Source organism: Tympanuchus pallidicinctus, unplaced genomic scaffold (genome assembly GCF_026119805.1).
Source record: "Tympanuchus pallidicinctus isolate F22 unplaced genomic scaffold, pur_lepc_1.0 scaffold15, whole genome shotgun sequence".
In the NCBI taxonomy this organism is placed as follows: Eukaryota; Metazoa; Chordata; class Aves; order Galliformes; family Phasianidae; genus Tympanuchus; species Tympanuchus pallidicinctus.
The window spans coordinates 23,468,685-23,490,094 of NW_026294669.1; the positions used below are offsets into that span (position 1 = coordinate 23,468,685).

At 35.8% G+C, this 21,410-nt stretch overlaps 1 protein-coding gene across 9 annotated transcripts in view; it reads left to right on the forward strand.

Moving 5' to 3' along the window:
* Positions 1–21,410, forward strand: part of NBEAL1 (neurobeachin like 1) — a 77,767-nt gene that overhangs the window by 43,203 nt on the left and 13,154 nt on the right. For all 9 annotated transcript variants that reach the window (XM_052676423.1, XM_052676430.1, XM_052676431.1 and 6 more), the window contains 25 exons: positions 1,136–1,304; positions 2,369–2,502; positions 2,841–3,000; positions 3,098–3,200; positions 3,836–3,992; positions 4,552–4,710; positions 5,056–5,215; positions 5,477–5,565; positions 6,487–7,071; positions 7,514–7,689; positions 8,056–8,209; positions 9,715–9,843; positions 10,479–10,784; positions 10,883–11,032; positions 11,629–11,786; positions 12,480–12,604; positions 13,568–13,694; positions 14,791–14,939; positions 15,762–15,895; positions 16,776–16,877; positions 18,090–18,185; positions 18,275–18,399; positions 19,551–19,691; positions 19,783–19,913; positions 21,066–21,175. In XM_052676423.1, the coding sequence (XP_052532383.1) occupies positions 1,136–1,304; positions 2,369–2,502; positions 2,841–3,000; positions 3,098–3,200; positions 3,836–3,992; positions 4,552–4,710; positions 5,056–5,215; positions 5,477–5,565; positions 6,487–7,071; positions 7,514–7,689; positions 8,056–8,209; positions 9,715–9,843; positions 10,479–10,784; positions 10,883–11,032; positions 11,629–11,786; positions 12,480–12,604; positions 13,568–13,694; positions 14,791–14,939; positions 15,762–15,895; positions 16,776–16,877; positions 18,090–18,185; positions 18,275–18,399; positions 19,551–19,691; positions 19,783–19,913; positions 21,066–21,175 (4,029 nt within the window). The remainder of the gene's footprint in view (positions 1–1,135; positions 1,305–2,368; positions 2,503–2,840; positions 3,001–3,097; positions 3,201–3,835; positions 3,993–4,551; positions 4,711–5,055; positions 5,216–5,476; positions 5,566–6,486; positions 7,072–7,513; positions 7,690–8,055; positions 8,210–9,714; positions 9,844–10,478; positions 10,785–10,882; positions 11,033–11,628; positions 11,787–12,479; positions 12,605–13,567; positions 13,695–14,790; positions 14,940–15,761; positions 15,896–16,775; positions 16,878–18,089; positions 18,186–18,274; positions 18,400–19,550; positions 19,692–19,782; positions 19,914–21,065; positions 21,176–21,410) is intronic.

Sequence of the window (21,410 nt, forward strand, 5' to 3'; positions counted from 1 at the left end):
ATAGAAGAGAGGTGGGTGGGGATGGCTTATATCTCTAGCTGTATGGGAAAGTATATTGAAAGTACAAATCTCAGGAGGATAATTAGTTCATTAACAAACAGTGGGGATTGGCACTTTCTTGAGGACTAGAGTGTGGGATAAAACACAAAGCTGATCAAGTCATTAAAGAGATGAGACAGCTTGAAAGGAGCTACAGTTACTGCTATCTTATGGTTTGTAGAAATTCAATTTTTTTCAGCTTTCAAAAGTGTGATGCTTCTTGTTTTGCCCGGCTAATATGGAAATCTTCACCCATGAGATAAATTTTACAGATTTAAAAAAACCTCTTAGCTTAACTGTTCAATTTTCTTTAAATATCCCCGTGTTTATTGAGGCAAATCTAAACAGAGACAGGGGTATCATATGGGCATGTAAACAGAGTAACAATTTAAAAAGTGGAATGTGATGGAGGCAAAAAAGGGTTCCTCTACTTCTCCCCAGTGTTTGTGGGAAGGAAAACTGATGTTCTGTGATTGGCTTACAGGTATTGTTTTACTTTGGATTCTAAGAATTTTAGTATGCAGTGGTTTTCCTTGGGCTAAGTTGGGCAGGTGAACAAGCATCTCTGACTAGTTTGCTGATTATTGTTATCTGTGAGAAGTGGAAATTAAGTGGATTTTTAGTCTTGAATTTGGAAAACGGTGGAGATAAAATTGAAGTACACAAAATTATTTGAAAAAAATCATATCGTTTTCTAACTACTTGAAGTAGAGATCTTACAGGATCAGGATTAAAGCATGTATATAGTATTTCTTTACTGCAAGTAAATTAGATATCATAAATGTTTTTACTCTGTTTTTCCAAAATGCTTAATAGAAAATTCTTTGATATTTATAATCTTCAGGTTCCCATGTTTATTTTGAGGAGGATGGAATGAAATGTAAAAACACAGCTGACAGGAAGTCGTGTAGTTGCAGTGCCTAGAATCTGGGCAATACTCTGTTTAAACTCAGTCTTTTAAACCAGTTTTAAACAGGCATAAAACAACTTTATTGATTTGTGAGTGTATAAAGTTCCCTATCTAATGTGAATTTCTGTGGCATAATTTAGAGAATTTTATTTACGATTGCTTTCCTTCCATTTCTCTTAATTTTAGGATATGATCAACTGCATTGGTGGAATAAATGTGCTGTTTCCGTTGCTGGAGCAGATCAGTTTTCTTGGTAGACAGATGCCTGAGAAGTCTGTAGGGGAAACTCTACCTCCTGAAGTAGTTACTCCTGTAGAGGGAGACTGGGTGGTATTGTCATCCACAAAGGCATCAGGTAGGTATCAAAGTACAACTGAGATAAACTTTTAAAGTTTGGTTTTAATTAAACATCTTTATGTGAATAGAAGTGATTCTTCTACTCGTTGGCTTTTCCAAAACAGCACTTAAGCTTGACAGGCTGTTGCTTTTTCTAGACATTTGATGGGGTGCTGCATAACAACAATTCAGCACAATGTAAAATGAGTCTGATGATCTATTTGAAATATAAATGCATTTAGCATTGTTTTTTCTCTTAATGATTTCCTATTGTATTAGTGTCAAAGCATGCAATTATTTCTACTTCTCTTTTGAAAAGCTTGTTGTGATTATTTTGAGAAATTGCTTTCTTTATTCAAAAACTGCTAATATCAATAGGAGGAGGTTTTCAACAGCATGGATATTGGGTCAGACAGCCAAATAAAGATCGTGGAATATCAGATCAATGCTGCATAGACTCTGTCACACTTTCATTTTCTTTGGAAAATGTTCAGACTCCTACTCCTTTCACATGAACAAATCAATATAATTAAAAGGAAGCTTTAAGAACAACTAGGGAGGGGGGAAAAAAAAAAAATCTAATTACCACCAAACTGTGCTAGTATAAGCTGGGGATTAATTTTTGTCTTAGCAGAAAACAAGAGGAAAACAGATCTTGCAAGGGAACCATTTTCATTTGTTTTGAATTTGAAATGGTTGAGTAAATATGTTTCCTCACTCATTCTCATTAATTTTTGCATATTATGTCTAGTTACTGCTGAAGGAGAATGTCTGATGCAGCATATACAAGAAACTGTGACTAAAAGGAGGGAAGTCTCTGTGTAACAGCCTTAAACGTGAAGCAAGGATCAGGTTTTCATTTTTTCCTGGAGAAATTTGAAAAGACTGATTCTGCACAGGGGGAGAAAAAGCCACTGAAGAAAGCTTACAGATAGGAAAAAAAATGCAGAAAGAGTTAAGGAAGTTCAGGGAGTAGCTTTCAATGCAAACACTTGATTTTATTTTTTCCCTATGATAAACAATTATCTAATGATAAACCGTGAGTCTCACTGATTCTGATTTTGGTACTGCTCTGTTTTGCAGAGGCACGCCTCGAGAAGAACATTGTTGCAACTTTCATCTTGATGATTAAACACTTCATTCAGAGACACCATGTTAATCAAGAAAATCTCATTCACTCCCATGGAGTTGCTACCCTAGGAACCTTGTTACAGAAGGTGAATAAATTTGAGAAACAACCCTTAGAAATGATTGTTGCAGATGAGGTCCAAATTACTTTGGCATCTTCTTAGTTTGTCTAGGATGCAAGGTTTGCCTCAAAGGTTTGCTTAATATGTGCATTTCTTATGCTTCTGAAAAGAAGTGTAAAGAGCTGGCCTTGGTCTACAAAGTGAAATATTTTGAATAATTCATGTTCTTGTTTTGTTTGTTATATTACTTAAAAGCAGGCTTGCTGTAAAAGAGAAAATCTTAAATAAAAAAAAAATACTATTTAAAGTAAAGAATATCCTAATAAACTTCATATTTTGAGTGTTAACACCTGTTGTTTTGATAGGTGCCAAGCGTCCTAATGGATGTGAATGTACTGATGGCTGTACAACTGTTGATAGAGCAAGTCTCAGTTGAAAAGAACTTGCAACTTCTGCAACAGATGTATCAACACTTACTTTTTGACTTCAGCATCTGGAACAGTGGGGACTTCCCTTTCAGAATTGGTAAGTCCTTGGATATGGGGCAACTGCACAAAGACACAGTACTTCTCATTTGATGTAAATATTTTTCTAGGTTCTAATATGAGACCTTATATTGTAGGGCATATACAGTATCTTTCTACGATCATCAAAGACAGCAGAAGGCTCTTCAGAAAGAAGTATGGTGTACAGTTTCTTCTAGACACACTGAGAGTTTATTATGGGTATGAGTTTACCTTTTCTAACTTTTCCTTTGTTGTATGCAGTTGTTCTGTTAAGTTGTAGTGGAAATGCTAAGTCATGGCTTGAAACAGTGAGCACCTGAGGGGGAGGCAGGGCCAACCCAGGGAAACTTGTGTGTATAAAGCAGTCAATTCACCTGAGTGACCAGAAGGGGTAAGCCAGGATCTCATCCCTTCCCAGATCCCATTTAAGGGTTGGCAGTGGAGACAAGGGTATCTTGTTGGATATCCCTGTATACCTGAGGTCTCCTGAATGTAAGCAGCTTCTTTCCTTTATTTCTGTGCCTATGGCTGTTGCAATTTGAGCAAATCTTCATTTGCTGTGGCCTGGAACCTTGCGGCTCTGTTGTCACTGCTGCATTTTCCATCATATTACACATGTTCACCTCTTTACTCCTCTGCCCCCACTTGTTCTAGTAAGAAAGGAAATAAAACTGGCTGGCTTTTATTGCTTGATTTCATTTTCAAAAAATGCATGAACTTGTTTCCATTTTACTTGCTTATCATTTTAAGACACTTAGTTCATTTATATCCTTGTAGTATTTGAAGTGCAACTCAGTTATTACTGAATTATGGAGCACTTGCTTAGAATTCCTTTCTTGTCTGTTGGTGTTTAGGAGTGGCAGCAAAGACAGTGATTTAACTCCTGATGACCTGAGAACTATACAGACATCCCTTTATGGACTGATCAAATATTTTCTAAGCAAAGGTGGAACACATGAAGAAATACAGAGCATTGTAGGATACATAGCTGCTACCAGTGAAGAAGAACAGGTATCTGGTGTGGTGTAAATTAGTATAAACTGTATGTGATTTGGTTGTAGTTCAGGAGTTAGACTTGATCCTTAAGGGTCCTTTCCAAATTGGGATATTCTGTATTGTTCTGTTTAGAAATCTTATTTGTATAAAGGGAGGTATGATAAAACATGCAAAGAGATGATTGATTTATGGTTCTAATTGGATGTGCTTCTACATATAACCTTTCTCAGCTACATGGAGATCCTTACAAAAGTGCTCTGTTGGTAGCTGTACTTTTAATTATTTTCTCGTGTGTTATGAGAGAAAATGAATTGTCTTTGATCATTTTTGTAGTGATGTGAATTCCTATTTCATAGACATTATTAGTGCTTGAACTTGATTTGTAGTTCCATTTACAGCTTGATAGTGTTCTGCATATAGCAAAAATGTCCACTTAAATGTGATAACAGTGAACAGACCATGTACACTGTATAGCAAGAAAGAATAGAAATTAAAGAGCAAGGATTTTTTTTTTTCTGGATGGAGAATAAAGTCTGCATGAATTCTAGATTAACCCAGTTGTCTTAATTTTCAGCTCTGTGGCATCCTGGATGTTCTGTTCAGCCTTCTTCATTCCAGCTCAGCCCCAGATCAGCTTTTTTTATTGCTTTTTGAACCAGGAAATGCTGATATTCTTTATGCTTTGTTATTGCACCAGAGGTACTCTGACAGGCTTAGAGAACTTGTGTTCAAGGTAATAAATGAATTATATATTCATAAATTAATCAACAGAGCATGGATTTGTATTTTTCAGTAGTCAGACTGCAGAAGTGCAAATGCTTACAAAGATGCTGGTCATCCAAGTTTAATTTTTTCTAATATGCAAGCAACAACATGTAGCTAATCACTGTAGTTGCAATGGGATTAGTGCTCTCCTAATGTCAAGCATTAGAAGTATTGGGACCTTTAAAATTGAGTCTGATTTTTTATTAAAGGGTTTTTTGTAAACTATGGACTAGTATGCTATGTCATATGCAATTAAGTTTAAGAAGTCTAGATGCTTCCTCATTATTTTGCTTTTGTGTGCCTTTTCACACAGATTATGGAAGAGATGCTGAAATGTACTAAAGTTTATGAACGTAGTAAGCACCGTATGAGACTCAGAGAAGTGGGGTACTCTGGACTTGGACTCCTCCTGAATGAATCCTCAGTTACTATTTCTCTCATAAAAAACCTTCTTAACCAAGTTCTCCATGCAGGTAATGGGGAAGTGTTGTCTACTGTTAGTAAATGCCTCTTTGCTCAGAGGCAAATACACTTGCTTTTTGCTCAGGAAAAAGTTACTTTATGAATCTGTTCTACTTGCAGTCCATGTTAGTCTCAGCTGTTTTCTTAATTCCCTGAAGCATGTTCCCTGTGCCATTCCTGGTTGTGGAAGTGACTTCCAAAGCTATTTTTAACACTTAACTGTTACATCACTTGCACGAAATAGTTTGATTTGTTTTTTTTCTTCTCCACAGATCCTGCTGTGAATTATAAAGATCTTTTAGCTGTAGTGCATCTGGCTCATAGATCAGATATAAACATGAGAGTGGTTATCTGTAGAAAGGTTAGTTACCTTTAAAAATAGAATACTCTTAAATCCATAAACTATATTGTGTGATGTCTTATTTGAGATGTTTTAGCTACACTGGCTGCTGCTGTTGCTACTTTCCTTTAGTAATGATTTAAGATGTTAGGAAAAAAGCTAATATGGAACTTGATGTTGAACTTCATATATTTAAATCTTTTAAAAAACAAAACCCCAAGTCTCTCCAGTGATTCTCAACTAGCATATTTTTTTGTTTGTTTTAGAAGTATTGACTTGAATTAGTTTTCTCAAAGGATGCTTAAGCTCAAGGTTTTGTTTCATTCTTAACGTTACTTTTAATAGAACATGTAATGGTTCAGAAGAGTATTTAAGGATGCAGAGAGGAGATGGAAAAAGTAATAACTCTTAAATGAGCTCTCTGGCTTGTATCACTAGAATTGGTAGTACTGAATGTAGTTCCAAGAAACTATATTCTATACCAAAGTTTCTCAAAATAAGCCACGTGTATGCTATCAATAAGCTAGTAATATTATAGCTTACTTTAGCTTTCTTAATTTTTCTGTTTAATAGATTCTAATTAAGCATATAACGTGCTAGGATTTTGTTAATGGGATTATTTGCTCTGATAATTGCCTTTTCTAGGAATTGCTGTAGAAGAGTGACTGAAAAGTGAGGACTTACTGATGTACATTGATAGTTGTTTTTTTTTTTTTCCCCATGTTGTATTCCTGGGATTTTTTTTTGCTCTTATATGCATTTCTAATTTTGAGTGATTTTTGTGATATATATGCTTTCTGTTAATTCAATATGACTCTTTTATAAGCTGCTAAAAAGGTAAAGCTGTAAGGTCGTAAATCTTATTTAAAAGATAGAATGAGTGATAGAATTTAGTTTCAAGCTAAAATTAATGTGTAGGTGTGAACTATCTTCTATCCTTAGGTTTTGCATCTTTTGCATTCCCAACTGGATGCAGCACAACAGATTTCTCAGCAGCTGGGCTGGCAGGACACTTTGATCAGACTCTTCCTGAAAGAAAATTCTGAGGTCCGGATTGGCTTTAGAGAAAACAGGGCTGACTCCTCAAGGGAAGAGGAGAAAAATCCTCCTGCTGAAGAACTTCAGAAATATCATGCTGATAAGATGGAGGGAGATAAAGTTGACACCTTTGCATCTATAAATGGATTGTTTGATCAGTGGAGTTTAGAAGACAATAAATCCTTGGATGTCCCAGCTCATTTCTCTGCTATGCCACTGGAAGATGCATCCACAGCAGAGATGTCTTTCAAGTCAGAGGACCGAGAAGATTTGTGGCGCAGTAATCCTTCACATCTGAGTCTAGATCTATCCAGCGTTGACTCTTATGAACTAGCTGACGTTGTGAATCAGATGACAGATAGCCTGCCCAGCACACCATCACCTATAGAGAACAGAAAACCATTTTCTGGGCAGCCTGAAAAGGAGCTAGATGTCATAAGCGATGTGGGCTTCAGTGCTGCTGATCTATCTTCATTTGAAAATCAAGGAGTAAGTAATTTTCTACCTATGTGGTTAATTTCTCCTAATGACTGCAATTTTTTTCCTTTCAAATTATATCCCCAATGGGCATATAATCATTGTCTTCATTGTCCTTTTATTCTTATATCTTCTGAAGGAAAATAGCCAATAATGTTCTTACAGTCAGTGGGGACATCTCTGGGTTATGTCTCTTTTTGGTTGGAATTGCTTGTGCAGAGGTGGAGAACAAAAGGGCAGTTAAGGGTTAGGTTTAAATAATGATGTAGAAGTCAATATATGTTACAGTTTCTGGGAAGCCACTTTTTCCCATATTTTGTGTATTTAGCTATTAGACTTGAGACTGTAGAGTTTTCAAACAAAAAAGTGGAAAGCATAGAGAGACTAAGATGAAGGAGAAACTGTGAAGATTTATAGGAGTTGAAAGGCTGTAAATATTCCTTTTCTTTTGCAGGGGGGTGATAATGAACTGATACAGTTACTTACAGACATCCTGCTGTGCATAATGTGGAAAGGCATTGAAAGATCTGATGATGAGGCTTGGGTAGAGAGAGGACAGGTGTTTTCTGCACTGACTAAACTGGGAATATCTAATGAGTTGCTGCGACCTTCTGATGAAATAAAACTCAAGTGAGTGTACTGTTCATGGGCAGGTTCTATCCTTCTTTTGATGAAAAAGGAAAAAAATAAGTGGGCTTTAGTAAGGCTAAGAAGGAATGGATGTTTACCCTCAAGATACAATTTTTTTTTTAGCTCTATCTTCATGTCCTATCAGTATATTTTACTACCTATTAGGTAATGTGGTTTTAAGGTTTTGAAAAGCTGTATTCCAAGTTTCATGTGCTCTTTAAAAACTTTTACATCTCTGTCTTATTGAGAATACAGCAGTTATCGCTGTGGACTGAGAGATTCAATTAAATACTTAATAGGATTTTTTTAAAGCCACTTACAACTGGAACATGTAGTAATTACTTCGGGATTTTGTTTTACATGCAGCTTATTGGAGAAGATGTTAGAATGGTCAGTCACTGACAACAGAGATTCTAAAGCTCTCCCTACACACTCTGAAAATGCTTTCCGGCTCTTACTAATTGTAAAAGATTTCCTGCAGGCAGAAGGACTTGTTAACTCAAATTTATGGACAGAAAAGGTATGGTAACTGCATAATGGAAATTTTGTGGGTAGAAATAGTAATGAAAAAGTTGTCAATGTGGATAATGTCATCTCCTCTAGGTGTTTGTTTTTAAACTAGATATTAGAGAGTAGTGGTTCATAGTGAAACGTATTAGATTGTCCCTTAATGAGAAAAATCCTAAAAGCTTACTACAGGGAATATTGAGCTACTTATGAATGTATGCCCAGTTTTATACGTGCAGGGAGTCAGAAACAGGAGCCCTGAGGGAGGAAAGAACTAACAATCACAGTAAGTGGTAAGGTAGAGAAACTATCTGTTTCCTGACTGTTTCCTGCTTTCTTCATGTAATTATGTAACTTCAACAATAGTCTTTCCTCTTGTGCTGTGTTGTCCTTGCTTTTCCATTTTTGGCAGATATGAGTTATTTGTTGAAAAAAAAAAAAAAAAGTAATGTTAAGTCTTCAATGGAGTAATTGCTAAGCTGCTCTCCATACAGCAGGCTTGTGAAAAAACAGAGTAATTGTAAAGCTTTCCTTTGTGTTTTTTTTTTTTTTTTAAAGACTGCTCTATGTAAAGGTCTTGCTTTTTGTTATGGTCTAGCTTTGTGAAATCTAATTAGAAATGAGATAGGAACTTTGGAGCAATGGGGGTTGTGCTTATTGCCATCTCTGAATTGAAAACAACCACTTTTGTAAATTGTCTTCCACTGTGCCTAGGGAGAATTTAAAGCACTGCAGTATTTTAAGCAGCTTTCAGCTTGCTACAGAAGCTTTCTTGTGAGTCTGAGGCTTAACAGAGTAGTAATTTTATATTTTAGAAATTTTTTAGGGAATACACCAAGATATGTTATTAAGTAAATGTTTGATGGTAAAATGGGTCATTATCTTATGATTAGCTTCATTTTGTAGTGAGGTTTTTGTCAGGTTTTGGTTTCTATGTTAGGAGAGATTCAGAAAGAAATCCTAATGTAAGGTATGGGTAGTTAAGAAGCTTCAAACTTCTCATCATTTTTAGTATTCATTGATGAAGCCTTGCTTTACTTCTCAAGGCACAATACATATTACTGTTGCTAGTGAATTATATTGGCATTACTCACATCACATAAAACACAAAATAAAAGGATAAAATGAAAACCCATAAATACTGAACTAGAAATTGGTTGTTGGTGTAATGTCTGCATGATTGATAAGAATGTCTTTTCAATTGTAGCAATCCTGCTGCAGGAATCTATAGCTTTTTTAAGGAGTTGACATTTCCTGGAGTAAGTTAAAGAAGATAGACATATATACAATATGTTGGTTTTGGCTTTATTCGGGAGACACTTGAGTTAACATAGTAGGCTAGTTGTATTTTACAGTCAATTTTTTCAGATTACTGGTTTAGCTACAATCTTTTAGGATGATGATATGGCTTTGGGTAACTTAGAAGTGGGAATTCTACAGCTCTTTGAAATGATTGCATCTCCATCTGGAATAGTTACTGGTAATTTGTTTTACAAAAATCTTCTGCTTTTACGACAGCTATTGGAGGAATTAGTGATTCTTATGGATAGCCTGTCAGTCTGGTACTCTGCTGGCCCAGAAGCAGCCTGGTTTTCACAGGTGCAAGTCCAGTTGCTCCTTGGATTCATTGCACAAGACAACTTACAGGTTTGTTGCAAATTCCAATATATTTTAAGGGCGTATTTGGTGTAACTGTTCTGATTCTGAAGGATCTGCTTGTACCAGTGAGAAGAGTGATGGCAGTCTTTTATCCTTCTACATGAAAATGGTAAGCCCCAGTAAAAAAATTTGCAAACTTACTCTGTGGTCCCATCGATGTGCATATCTTGAATATGTCAATGAGGTAGAGAACAAGCTGTTTGAACTTGGAGGTTATGTAGCTTCTAGTAGCAGTAAGATAGCAGTCCTGATAGCAACTTTTCATTTCTACCATAAAATGTTTGTTAGTGGTTTCAGGTTTGCATAGATTCAGTGCATGTGAATCTGGACTGTTAGGCTGAATGGACAATTGTCATAAAGTTAGCAGAGCTGTGTTTGGAATAATGAACCCTTCAGAAAACCCAGACTTGTTTGTTTAGGCACATACTTACCTTAATGCAGTTATGTGACTGAGGTTGCAACCGACTCAGGTTGAATTAAGTGATCAGTGCCTGTATGTGATGCTTATGTGCCATTAGGCTACCTGAGATTACAAACAGAGTATGTAAATACTTCTGTGCTAAAAGATAAGTGCTCCAAATTACTATTTTGAGTTGCACTCACTTTGTTGTTTGTCTATGTAGGTCTGTGCTATGGCAGCAGCAAAACTGAACACCCTTCTTCAGACCAAAGTAATAGAGAGTCAACCTGAAGCATGCTACCTGTTGGGGAAGTTAGAAGGCATCTTAAGTAGATCAATTGAAGAGAAGACAGAAACGTACTCATTTTTGATTCCACTCGTTCGGACGCTGGTATCCAAAATTTATGAACTTCTCTTCATGAATCTGCATCTCCCTTCATTGCCTTCTACCAATGGCAGCCCCTCTTTCTTCGAGGACTTCCAAGAATATTGCCGATCTGATGAATGGAAGGTTTATATTGATAAATATGTGAGTAGTTAACTCTTTTGATGTCATTCACACTTGTTTTCATCATTAGAGCAGAGGAGTTCATATTCAGAAATCATACTTTGTTTTGATGGGAACAGATTATTCCAAATATGAAGCAGTATGAAGAAAACTCCTTCAGACATGGTCATGAGCAGATGGCAGTTTATTGGAAGGATTGTTATGAGGCATTTATGGTGAATATGCACAAGCGAGATCGGGAGAGAGGAGAAAGCAAGCTGAAATTTCAGGTAAGGTTTTCAGTAGCTTATGTCTCAGGATTAATAAAAAAATAAAATGGAGAAATTGAATTCCAAAATAACCGAATTCAAGTTACTGCAGGCATGTTGGTGGTTCTGTTGAAGATTGAGTCTGACTATATATACATGTAGAAGATTTAATTCTGTTGTTTTTGTTTAAGAGTCTTGTCTGTAAGCAGAATTATTTCAGGACAGATCTTCCATAGTACAGTAACCTGGGATTATCCTTAGCTATAAGCTACATTTTTTCCGCTTTGATGTATGTTTTGAATTATTAAAACCTCCATTATGATATGAGTTAACATTTCAAATTCTCTCAACTCTAGGGAATGTTTTAGAACAGTTAGCAGGTCCCATTTATTGCGTGGGAAAACTGACCTTTCTGTGTAAGGTTCAGATTCCGTTCAAGCATTAGAATTAACTGTTAAACAGTATTAAGTCTTCAAAAATCTCTCTTGTAAGCAATGCCTTACATTTTCAGAAAAGTCTACTGCTAAACCACTTCTATATATTTGTCATCTGCAAGAATTCTTGCAAGTTGCAAAACCATTCTTTCAGTGTTAGATTTATTTTTAATGGTCTTTCAGGAGCATTTTGTGGAACCGTTCAGCCGAAAGGCTCGACAGGAAAACATGCGGTATAACAGTATGCTAAAGCAACTTCATAGTCAACACACAGCTACTCTGAGACAGTGGAGAGCAGCCCAACTTTATTTACTCTCTGAACGTGGTCCTTGGTCTGAAATGTAAGTGAATTTCTTGAATCAAACAGGATATGATGCTTGAAAGGAATTTGTTCGTGTGATTAACTTACTATTTCATATGGCTAGAACCTTGTCAAATTGACTTGAATAGCCATTCTTGACATGTGGACTTAATACTGAATGTATCCTTAATGATTTCTGCATTTCAGTTATAAACATATGAAGTTTGAAATGTACTGCTGAGCTGGTTACCTGGAGTGACAAATGCAAATTGATTATCAACATCACTTTTAAAAAAAAACATGACAAAAAATAACCAAAACAACCCTCTTGAGATATTCTACTCATCAACGGTTCTTTTGGATGGAGAGAATAGTCTTTAAAAATAATAAGTTAGAGGTTTTTATGTGCATGAAGCTGATGTCAATTTAAAATGCTACATTTTGCCTGCCCTAACTTGTGGGTGAATTCTAACTAAAGACTTTCTGGAACTTCTAGTGTAAACAATTTGCTGTATTGCAGTTGAAAATGAATGCTGCATGCAAAATGTTTTAGGATGATCAGAGCTGCAATAAGACATACTATTGAAATGCAATTTATAGCTTTTATGTTTTGCAGTCTACCAATGTATAGGTGGCTTGAGGATTTTTTAAAATACGTATTTCTTTGTAATCATTTTGCTCATAGGTTTTTACCTTCTTTGAAGTATTTATATGGATATTCTTGTTTTCTCAGGAAACAGCATCCTGTTCACTGGAAACTTTCAAATGTTGAAAATTTTTCACGTATGAGACTAAAACTGGTGCAGAATTACAACTTCAACTCTCATCAGGATGCTAGTGACCTGAGAGATAATTTAGGTAATGTTATACCTAATGGTTTACTTGGATTCTGTGACTTTCTCTGATATGCTTGTGTTTTTAACAATCAGTGTGTTACAGGTAGTTAAATAATATTTTTTTTGTTATTTCCTCTACGGTAATAATGTTTAACATAGCAGTGATGCTTTGACCTGAAGCAGCTTCTTTTCCCGATGGAAAGAAGAATTTCCTCTTGTTCGTTGAAGTGTGTATTTTTGGTGGAAAAAGAGCTCCTATGTTTTATAATAGGCAGTTGCATATCTTTCTTGGATCCTGTAAACCCAGATTAACTAAAAACAACAACAACAAGAAAAAGCCCCACGAAGGTACATTTCTCTGAAACCTGCATGCTGTAAGAGCATCTGGCAAAACACTATGGAATATCCTAATGGAAATGTCTGCATTAGAATACAGTTTTTAGGGTTTTTGTTTTCCTCATATAGTTATGTAAATTTTATTTCTCTCTATATATAGGTAATTTATATACATACATAAGATTGTAGAATCCTTAGAGTTGGAAAGGGCTGTTGAAGGTCATCTAGTCCAACTCCCCTGCAATGAAGGGGGACACCCATAATTACATGAGGTTGTCCAGGGCCTGATCCAGCCTTGCCTTGAAAGTCTCCAGGATTGGAACATCTACCACATCTCTGGGCAGCCTCTTCTACTGCCTCACCACCCTCTTGCTGTAATGTTCCTTAATCGTTTTGATGTATTGTGAATACCAGTCAAATTTCACTGTTTTCTGAGATGTACCGTTACCAATTAACTTGACATATATTTGAATGTAATTCATGGAGCATTTTTAAAAAGTTCTGCTTGCCCTCTAAAGTATTGAAAGAGTATGAAGAAGTTGCTTCTTGATTAAAGATAGCATTCAACAGTAGAAGATCCACTCAGTAGTTTAACTTTCTAAAAATGGATTAGCAAAAATTTTCTGAGCTGTTACACCTGTTACGATAGGTGTGTACCAGACACAACCCTCTAGTGAGTCTCTGCTTCTGGAGGTGGTGAAGCAGGTGAAAGTGAGTGACTTGGAAGATGATGTGCTTGAACTGCCAGAAGAAGACACAGCAGCCAGTTCCAATATGTAAGTGCAACAGCAATGAACTGCTGAAATTCATTTATGTAATTTGTATGTGGGAAGGAATAGGGAATCAACTTCAAGAATTGATTAGCATGCAAAACTTTCCTCTTTGTTTGTCATTAGTAGTCCAATCCAGGGTTTTGTAGTAATTTGTGTAGCAGAAAAGCTGCTGCTTTCTCATTATAAACAATGATGCATGAAGAGCACCAGGGGAAAGGAAGTCTGAGTGTATTAAGTTCAGAGAAAGCATTTATGAGGATATGTGATTCGCTGCTCTCAGTTGGTCTGAGATTGCAGGATTATTGAGGCTTCCCACTGTGCATTTGTTGTAGTTCTGAGGAGACGGTCTAACCTGTGAGGGTGTGGACCAGTTTGGAACCAGCTCTTGTCCAGGGAAGCCAGAGCTGTTCATTATGCTGTCAGTTGCACAGCATGAATATCTAACTAGTGTAATCTAATAGTCGCATTCAGGGGAGAAGACCAGCTGTGCTTCGTTTGTGGACTTTAGGAGACTCTTCCTCTCAGTTTTTTCTTAATAGAGAGGTGGGGGTCAAGGAGGAAGAGATGGTAAACACTTGATTCCATTCACTCTGGCTACTGTGCATGTGCCTGTGTGTCTATGCTGTTGAAGCCCAGAAGATGTGGAGGTGGTTTGTTGTTTTTTTTTTAGTGATACTGATGAATTCTCTTGTACCTCACAAGCAAACATTCAGTAACTTTTGAAAGCATCTCTGTAGACTTAAGATCAGCCACTACTTCAAATATGTCTGAAGTTCACTTTAGTAACAGGAACCAGGGATTAGCTTCAGGCCAGATCGCTCAAGTACCTTCAATACGAAAGAAATGCAACCTGTTGTTTTTGTACTTCAGAGGAAGTCAAGTTCATTGTGCCTGAAACTGAAATAGCAAGCCTGAAAAACAATGTTAAGAAATGTTTTCAAACCAGTCTACTAGACTTCTAAATGCTAATGGAAGTGGTTTCATATAATTGTGCGTGGTGTATTTTTTGTCTTTCAAATTAGATTCTTTTCTAAGCTGTACCAAGTATCTAAGCAACTGTATAACCTACCCAACCCCTAACACCTGCTTTTTTTGGTAGGGATGAGAAGGATGAACAGAGTCAGAAAGAAAAGCTAATATTGTCTGAAAACTGTGAACTGATTACAATAATTGATGTGATACCTGGCAGACTGGAGGTCACTACCCAGCACCTATATTTCTTTGATGGTAGCATCGAAAAAGAGGAGGGTGAGCATAACCAATGGCTTCTTATTTTCAATTCAGCAATTCTGTTTTCAGTAGAGATTTAGCACCAAACTAATTGTAAAAAAGTAGGGTGTGGATCTATACTTAATATTGTTCCTGAAGGTCAGCCTCTGACCAATCCAATTATAGTAAATAATCTGAAACTATGCAAACTGAGCTCTTATGTTGATTATTTCTATAAAAATAATAGTTGATTTGCTGACAATGCTGCTAATGAGCATCATGCTATTTCCTCTAATTTATTTCTTAAACCACATTGCTGTTCTATATGACATGTTTCATTCATGTGCTGATTAAGAGTAGTAAGTTGTAGTTTTAAGTAGGAGGAGGAGTAAGTAACAGTATGTAAAAATTAATGGCTTTTTTTTTTACTTAAGGAACTTCAATGAAATATGCATGGTTAAGCATGAAAACAGTAAATTGTTGGTAAAATTTGAGAAACTATAGATCAAGAAGCTAACCTTTTGAGAATTCTACACAGAAGCTTAATCAGAAGCTGAGCCTGATTAAGAAAGCAAAGATGTTTCAGTTCATATTTTTTTGTCAACAAAATACATTCATAATGTATTTTGATCAGAAAGCAAAACCAGATTCTTCATCCTATTAGTTATTGCCCGTCTTTTTTTCTCCTGTAGTAGAGCAGATGAGGCTAGTAAGGCTGCCAAGCAAAATGTTTCACCAAGCCATGTATAAAAAATGCTTTTTATGGTTGACTGTAGGGTGTTTAATACTGCATTATTTGAATAAGGAAAGTTTTTGAAAAGATTTTGATTCCAAATCCAGTAATCCAAGTGCTCTTCTTAGGGGTTGGTTTTGATTTCAAATGGCACATTTCTCAAATTCGAGAGATACATCTGCGTCGGTACAACCTGAGGAGGTCAGCTTTGGAGATCTTCCTTACAGATCAAACCAACTACTTCCTCAACTTCAATAAGGAGGTCTGTGTTTGCTAGATTTTCTTGTTTACTGTTATTAGTACAAGTGTCAAGTTCTAGTTCACTGACTTTATCTGTATCTGGGGTCTTTCATGAAACTGGCACAATAATGGTGAATTATTTGCTATGCTTAAAGATTATATTATTTGCAGCCTCCAAAAAACTCAGTCTGACGTATGAAAACTGAATAAAGATAAATAAAACAAGACTTTCCCTGTCTCTTTTTAGTGATACAGAGCTGTAATTCAACTAAAATTACATCAGTAGTAATCTGAATGTCTTGAACCTGCTTTGGCAGGGGGGTTGGACTTCATGATCTCTGGAGGTTCCTACCAACCCCTAAGATTCTGTGAAGCTTACACTATTAAAAAAATTTTCTAAGTAAATTAATTACTAATAACAGAGACTTTTTTAAATACAAAGTTAGAAATAATATTGTTCTGTGATTTACAATTAATGAACTTTTATTTTTCTCCTGCATTAATGTAAATGATCCATTGAACATGGAACTAAGGTGAATATCAGGACTTAAGGAAAGTTACGTACCATCAGTCAATTCAAGAATAACAGCTGAAAAACATTTTAAATAAATCAGTCTTTGTGTTAGTTTTGTAAGGAAAATAGTGAAAGCTTATTTGAATAGCAGCCTTCTTGGAAGAATATTTAGTGGAATTTCTTTTACTGTAGCATCAACAAAAGTCACTACACGATGTATATCCTGAAACTGAAGGATATTGTATCCATGTGTCAAAGGCTTATACAGCAAGAGACAAATGTTTAAAGTGTAACCATGTTCCATTTGCTTTGCACTGTAACTAACAGTGAAATTGTGTACTTGTCAGCTTCAATATCTAAAATATATATTTTTATGCTGTTTGAACAGGTAAGAAACAAAGTATACAGTCGAATATTGTCACTGCGTTCTCCAAATATTTCTGGGACCCGATCTCCTCAGGAGCTCTTTAAAGCTTCAGGTTTGATGCAGGTATGAAACTTCAGCATAAATGGTATTATCCTGCTCCTTGAAGGAGTTCTATATGTCTCTGAGTACTGATTTTTATTTATCATTTCCAATGGCAACTGCCAACTTCTCTGATGCCACTCTGATATCTAAACTTCCACATGCATTTTTTTAGAATTGCAGTCTTCGTGTTCACAGTCACTGAGTTTATGCCATGTAAATAGTCTGGTGCTGATGTGATTATTACAAGTGATCTAACAAGAGTAGAGAACATGTAGGAGACTTGCTTTTGGTCTGTGGTGTTTTACATGTATTCTCAGTCTTCTCTCAATACATGAGCAAATAATGTTCCCTGCCATCTTTTCAGGACAGGGCTTTCAGCAAAGCAGGTATGAAGGTTGAGCAGGAAGTATGGTTTTAAGGGAATTGGTTTTTTACTTGTAAAAGTAAAAATGGATGTTTTGATATTACCCTAAACATGGATCACTTCTCTAAATACAGTTAATTGATTTTTATTTTCTATCTTGTTATCCTACAATCATAGTCCTCTCTGAGGGAATGATGGAGGGGAAGGCAGTTCTTACTTAAGAATTTAATAAATATTGGGAGTACTTCATTTTTAATTTTTTCCCAAGGACATAAGGTATCATTTTGTATATTCATGTAGTATATCTGTATACTCTGCAGTGAAATGTTTCCATCTTACTGCATAAAGCTCTTTAATCCTTCTAATCACAGCTCTGTTGGTTGATTGGATTAAAATAGAATAATGGAGGAAGGACAACATATGTTTACATGTTCTTCTACCATTAACCAATGGGAGAAAAATTTATAAGTTCTGACCTTTGAACTCTAATGGATTTCAAAGTTCAGTTCCCTTATCTGTTCACCTGTATTCTGTTTCATTTCTATTTTGCTTCCCCTTTTTTTTCTAAGGCTGCTAGCTGTCTGCTGTATTGCATTTTAAAACAGTACTGATATCAACCAAGGATATGATTTCAATGAAATACAGCACAGTCAATGTATTTCAGTGAAATGTAGCAACTCTGTAAAATGTAGTATAATCATCAAATCAAATGGGAAATAATAGTGACTGTGAGAAACGAAATTTGAATATTCATACCATGCTCATAGTCTAGTGCTCATAGTCTTTTTTTACTTGCTGATAGTACTCTCCAGCAGCAAGGAAATACTGATGTGTAACTTGCTTCCATGTTCTTTATGTTTGTCCTTCAGAAATGGGTGAATAGAGAAATATCCAACTTTGACTACCTTATTCAGCTGAACACAATGGCAGGACGAACTTACAATGATCTTGCTCAATATCCTGTGGTAATTATTAAGTTTTTGTTGAACTTCCGTATTGTTTCTGTTTTTTAAAGATGGATTTAATCTGTTTGATTCATTTTTTTTCTTTCCAGTTCCCCTGGATTTTACGAGATTATACATCTGAAGAACTGGATCTGAATAATCCAGCAGTCTTTAGGGATCTATCCAAACCCATTGGAGTGGTAAATGAGAAGAATGCTAAGACTGTGAAAGAGAAGTATGTATTTGAGCACTTAGTTATTTCTTTGTCATTTGAGATTCTATGATAATAACATATTTAAAAATGCAATAGTGACACTGAAATTTTAAAAATCTAACAATTTAACATCCCAGATGCTTTTGCAAAGGTTTGTCAGTTCTTTGTTTCTACTGTATTCAGATTGGTTAGCTCACGCAGCACTGAAAGGACAAAATTTACTGTTGTTAAATTGAGATTTTTCTCTGGGAGATGAAAAGGTCTGTAGTTTGAAGAGATATTCTGTGTCTTGTATCTGTTTCAAGATAAGGAATGTAAAATCATGCTGATGAGAAGCTAGATCTGTGTTTCCTGCTTTTTTTGTGTGTGTGTGTGTGTGTGTGTGTGTGTAGGTTATCTTTGAAATAAAATGTAACTCAGTTGCTCCCAGCAGTTCCTTTCTATGTAGGAATGACAAGTATTTACACCTACACATCAGTGTATCTATCCTTCCTCTTTGCTACTGAGAGGAGTGAGTGCTATTATACCAGATGGCACTTGTCAGGCTTCCTGCAAAACCAGTTTTCTCCATAGAACTTGGAACATGGAGAATTTGCTTTGATTTGGGTCTATTCCTGACTATAATGAAACTGATTCTCTAGCAGTACTCAACTGTAGTTTTGCTTACTAGCTTTGTCATGTGGAGGAATATATCAAGTGGATGGTGGCATAGTACTGTAGAGTGAGTTTGCCAGCAGAAGAGGAAAACGGGCATCTCTGCATCTTGAAATGGTCACACAAACTGATATTTTCAGTCTTGCAGGAAACAAATTCTTTCAGTAATATCCAGCTTATTCATGGGTTTGCTTTTTTCTCTCGTATGAACTCATGCTAAACAGGGCCAGTCTTGCTCTTTATCCAGTTTCTGATATGTTATAACAGATGCATAGGGTAGGGTATAAAGAACAGATATGCAAAGGGCAATCCATCATATCAAAGTCCCTTTTGCTTAGGGATTTTCTGAGAATTTGTGTTCCCATGTTTAATAGAACTGGATGTGATTCTCCTTCACAAATTACTGTGATCAATTCTTTTGAGTCCTTCCCTCCAATAAGTATAATCTGTGTGTATATCAGCTGTAGTGCTCATTTATATTTATAGAAGTTTTTTGTTGCTGTCTTTTGTTTTTAAAGATATGATAATTTTGAGGATCCCCTTGGAGTGATTGACAAATTTCACTATGGGACACACTACTCAAATGCTGCTGGTGTCATGCATTACCTCATTCGGGTAGAACCTTTCACAACTCTTCATATCCAACTTCAAAGTGGCAGGTACATTATGAGCAAAGTAGTACCAACTTTTTCTTCCATGTCATTTTTACCAAGGGAGTAATCAATCTGATGCGAGTTTTCTGTCCCCCAGGTTTGATTGTGCTGATCGACAGTTCCATTCTATTCCTGCTACCTGGCAAGCACTCATGGATAACCCCAATGATGTCAAAGAACTTATTCCAGAATTTTTCTACTTCCCAGAATTCCTGGAGAACCAAAATGGTAAATAGACTGCTCAGAATATTCTGCATCGAGCACTCCTCTTCTGAGAAGAATTGTTCCAACCATTTATGAATACTGTGGTGTATTTTAATCTTTAAGCCTAATAATATACTTGTGGAAATTACTTCATCATGCTGACTTCAAAACTGTTCAGTGAGAGCAGTTATATTGATCAGTAATCTAAATGTTGTTTAAAACTCAGAGTGGGAGATTAAGGATGGCTAAAACCATTGTTTGGTTAACAAAAGAGCAAAGATGCTCATTTGAATATTTTTTTTAAAAAGGTAATAGAAATAGATCAAATAGAAGTTAATAGATATTAATTATTATTTGTTATACTAGATTTGTTGAATGATGGCTTGGACAACTTAAAACATCACATCTGCTATTCTAGGCAAATTGTTACTGTTATCTAACAATATCATGTGAAGTTGGTTGATTTTTAGACCCATATAAAATTTTAAAATGTATGAGAAGAGAAGGGGGGGGGGAACCAAACTATTTCAGTCATATATAAAATTTAGAAGGAGAATGCCCTGCATTCTGATGTGTGAGACTCCTAGATATTTCTTCTTTGAATTTCTTGCCCAGGGGAATTTTTTGTTTCCTATTAGGCAGTTTAAAAGTAGATTTGCATGTTTGTGCTGCTGATAATTTGGTCTGGTAGCTGCAGTTACTAGAGTTGTAAGTTACTAAAATTTGCAACACTTAAGTCATGTTTTCAAAAGTCTTTTAAATATTTTAGGGCTGTTGTTATGAAAGCTGGTAGAATTTAAGATTTGGAACCCTTGACTCTAGGATAACTTAATCCTATTAATTATTAGTTCATACTTACACATAATCTTATTGAAATGTTTTGAAGCTTTAGTGCTGATAAAATAGAGCAAATGCAGGTATGTTTTTCTGATGTGTAAATTACTAATGCTTCTTTTAAGATTGAGACTGCAGCTTCTAGCTCATTTAGATGCTGTGGATAACTATTATCCCATATCACTTAAAATTTAAAAGATTCAGAGTAGATCTTAGCCTCCTATGTCCTTGCTAGAATTATTTCCCTTGCATTCTTTTTGAACCCTTTGTACCTTTATTGAGAAAGCAAGATTTTGGAAGTATTTTGTAGTAACTCTTCAAATTCTCCAAAATTCTCACTAGGCTTTAACTTGGGTCAGCTTCAAATGTCCAAAGAAGCAGTAAATGATGTTGTTCTCCCCAAGTGGGCCCATTCCCCAGAAGACTTCATTTATAAACATAGAAAGGCTCTGGTAAGATGATGGTTATGCATGAAATAATAAGGAAAGAATTTTCACTTGATAGCCTTGTGCATGTAAATAAAATGCTTGAATGAAAAAAGGAAAGAGCCTAAGGATGCTGATGATTTGAATGTTGCTTCCTTAGGAGATTCAATGCAGAACTAAATGATTTTGGGTGATAAGCTTCCCCTTGAATTTTAATAATTATAGAGAAATAGAAGCTTACCTTGCCTTTCACGTCTGCATT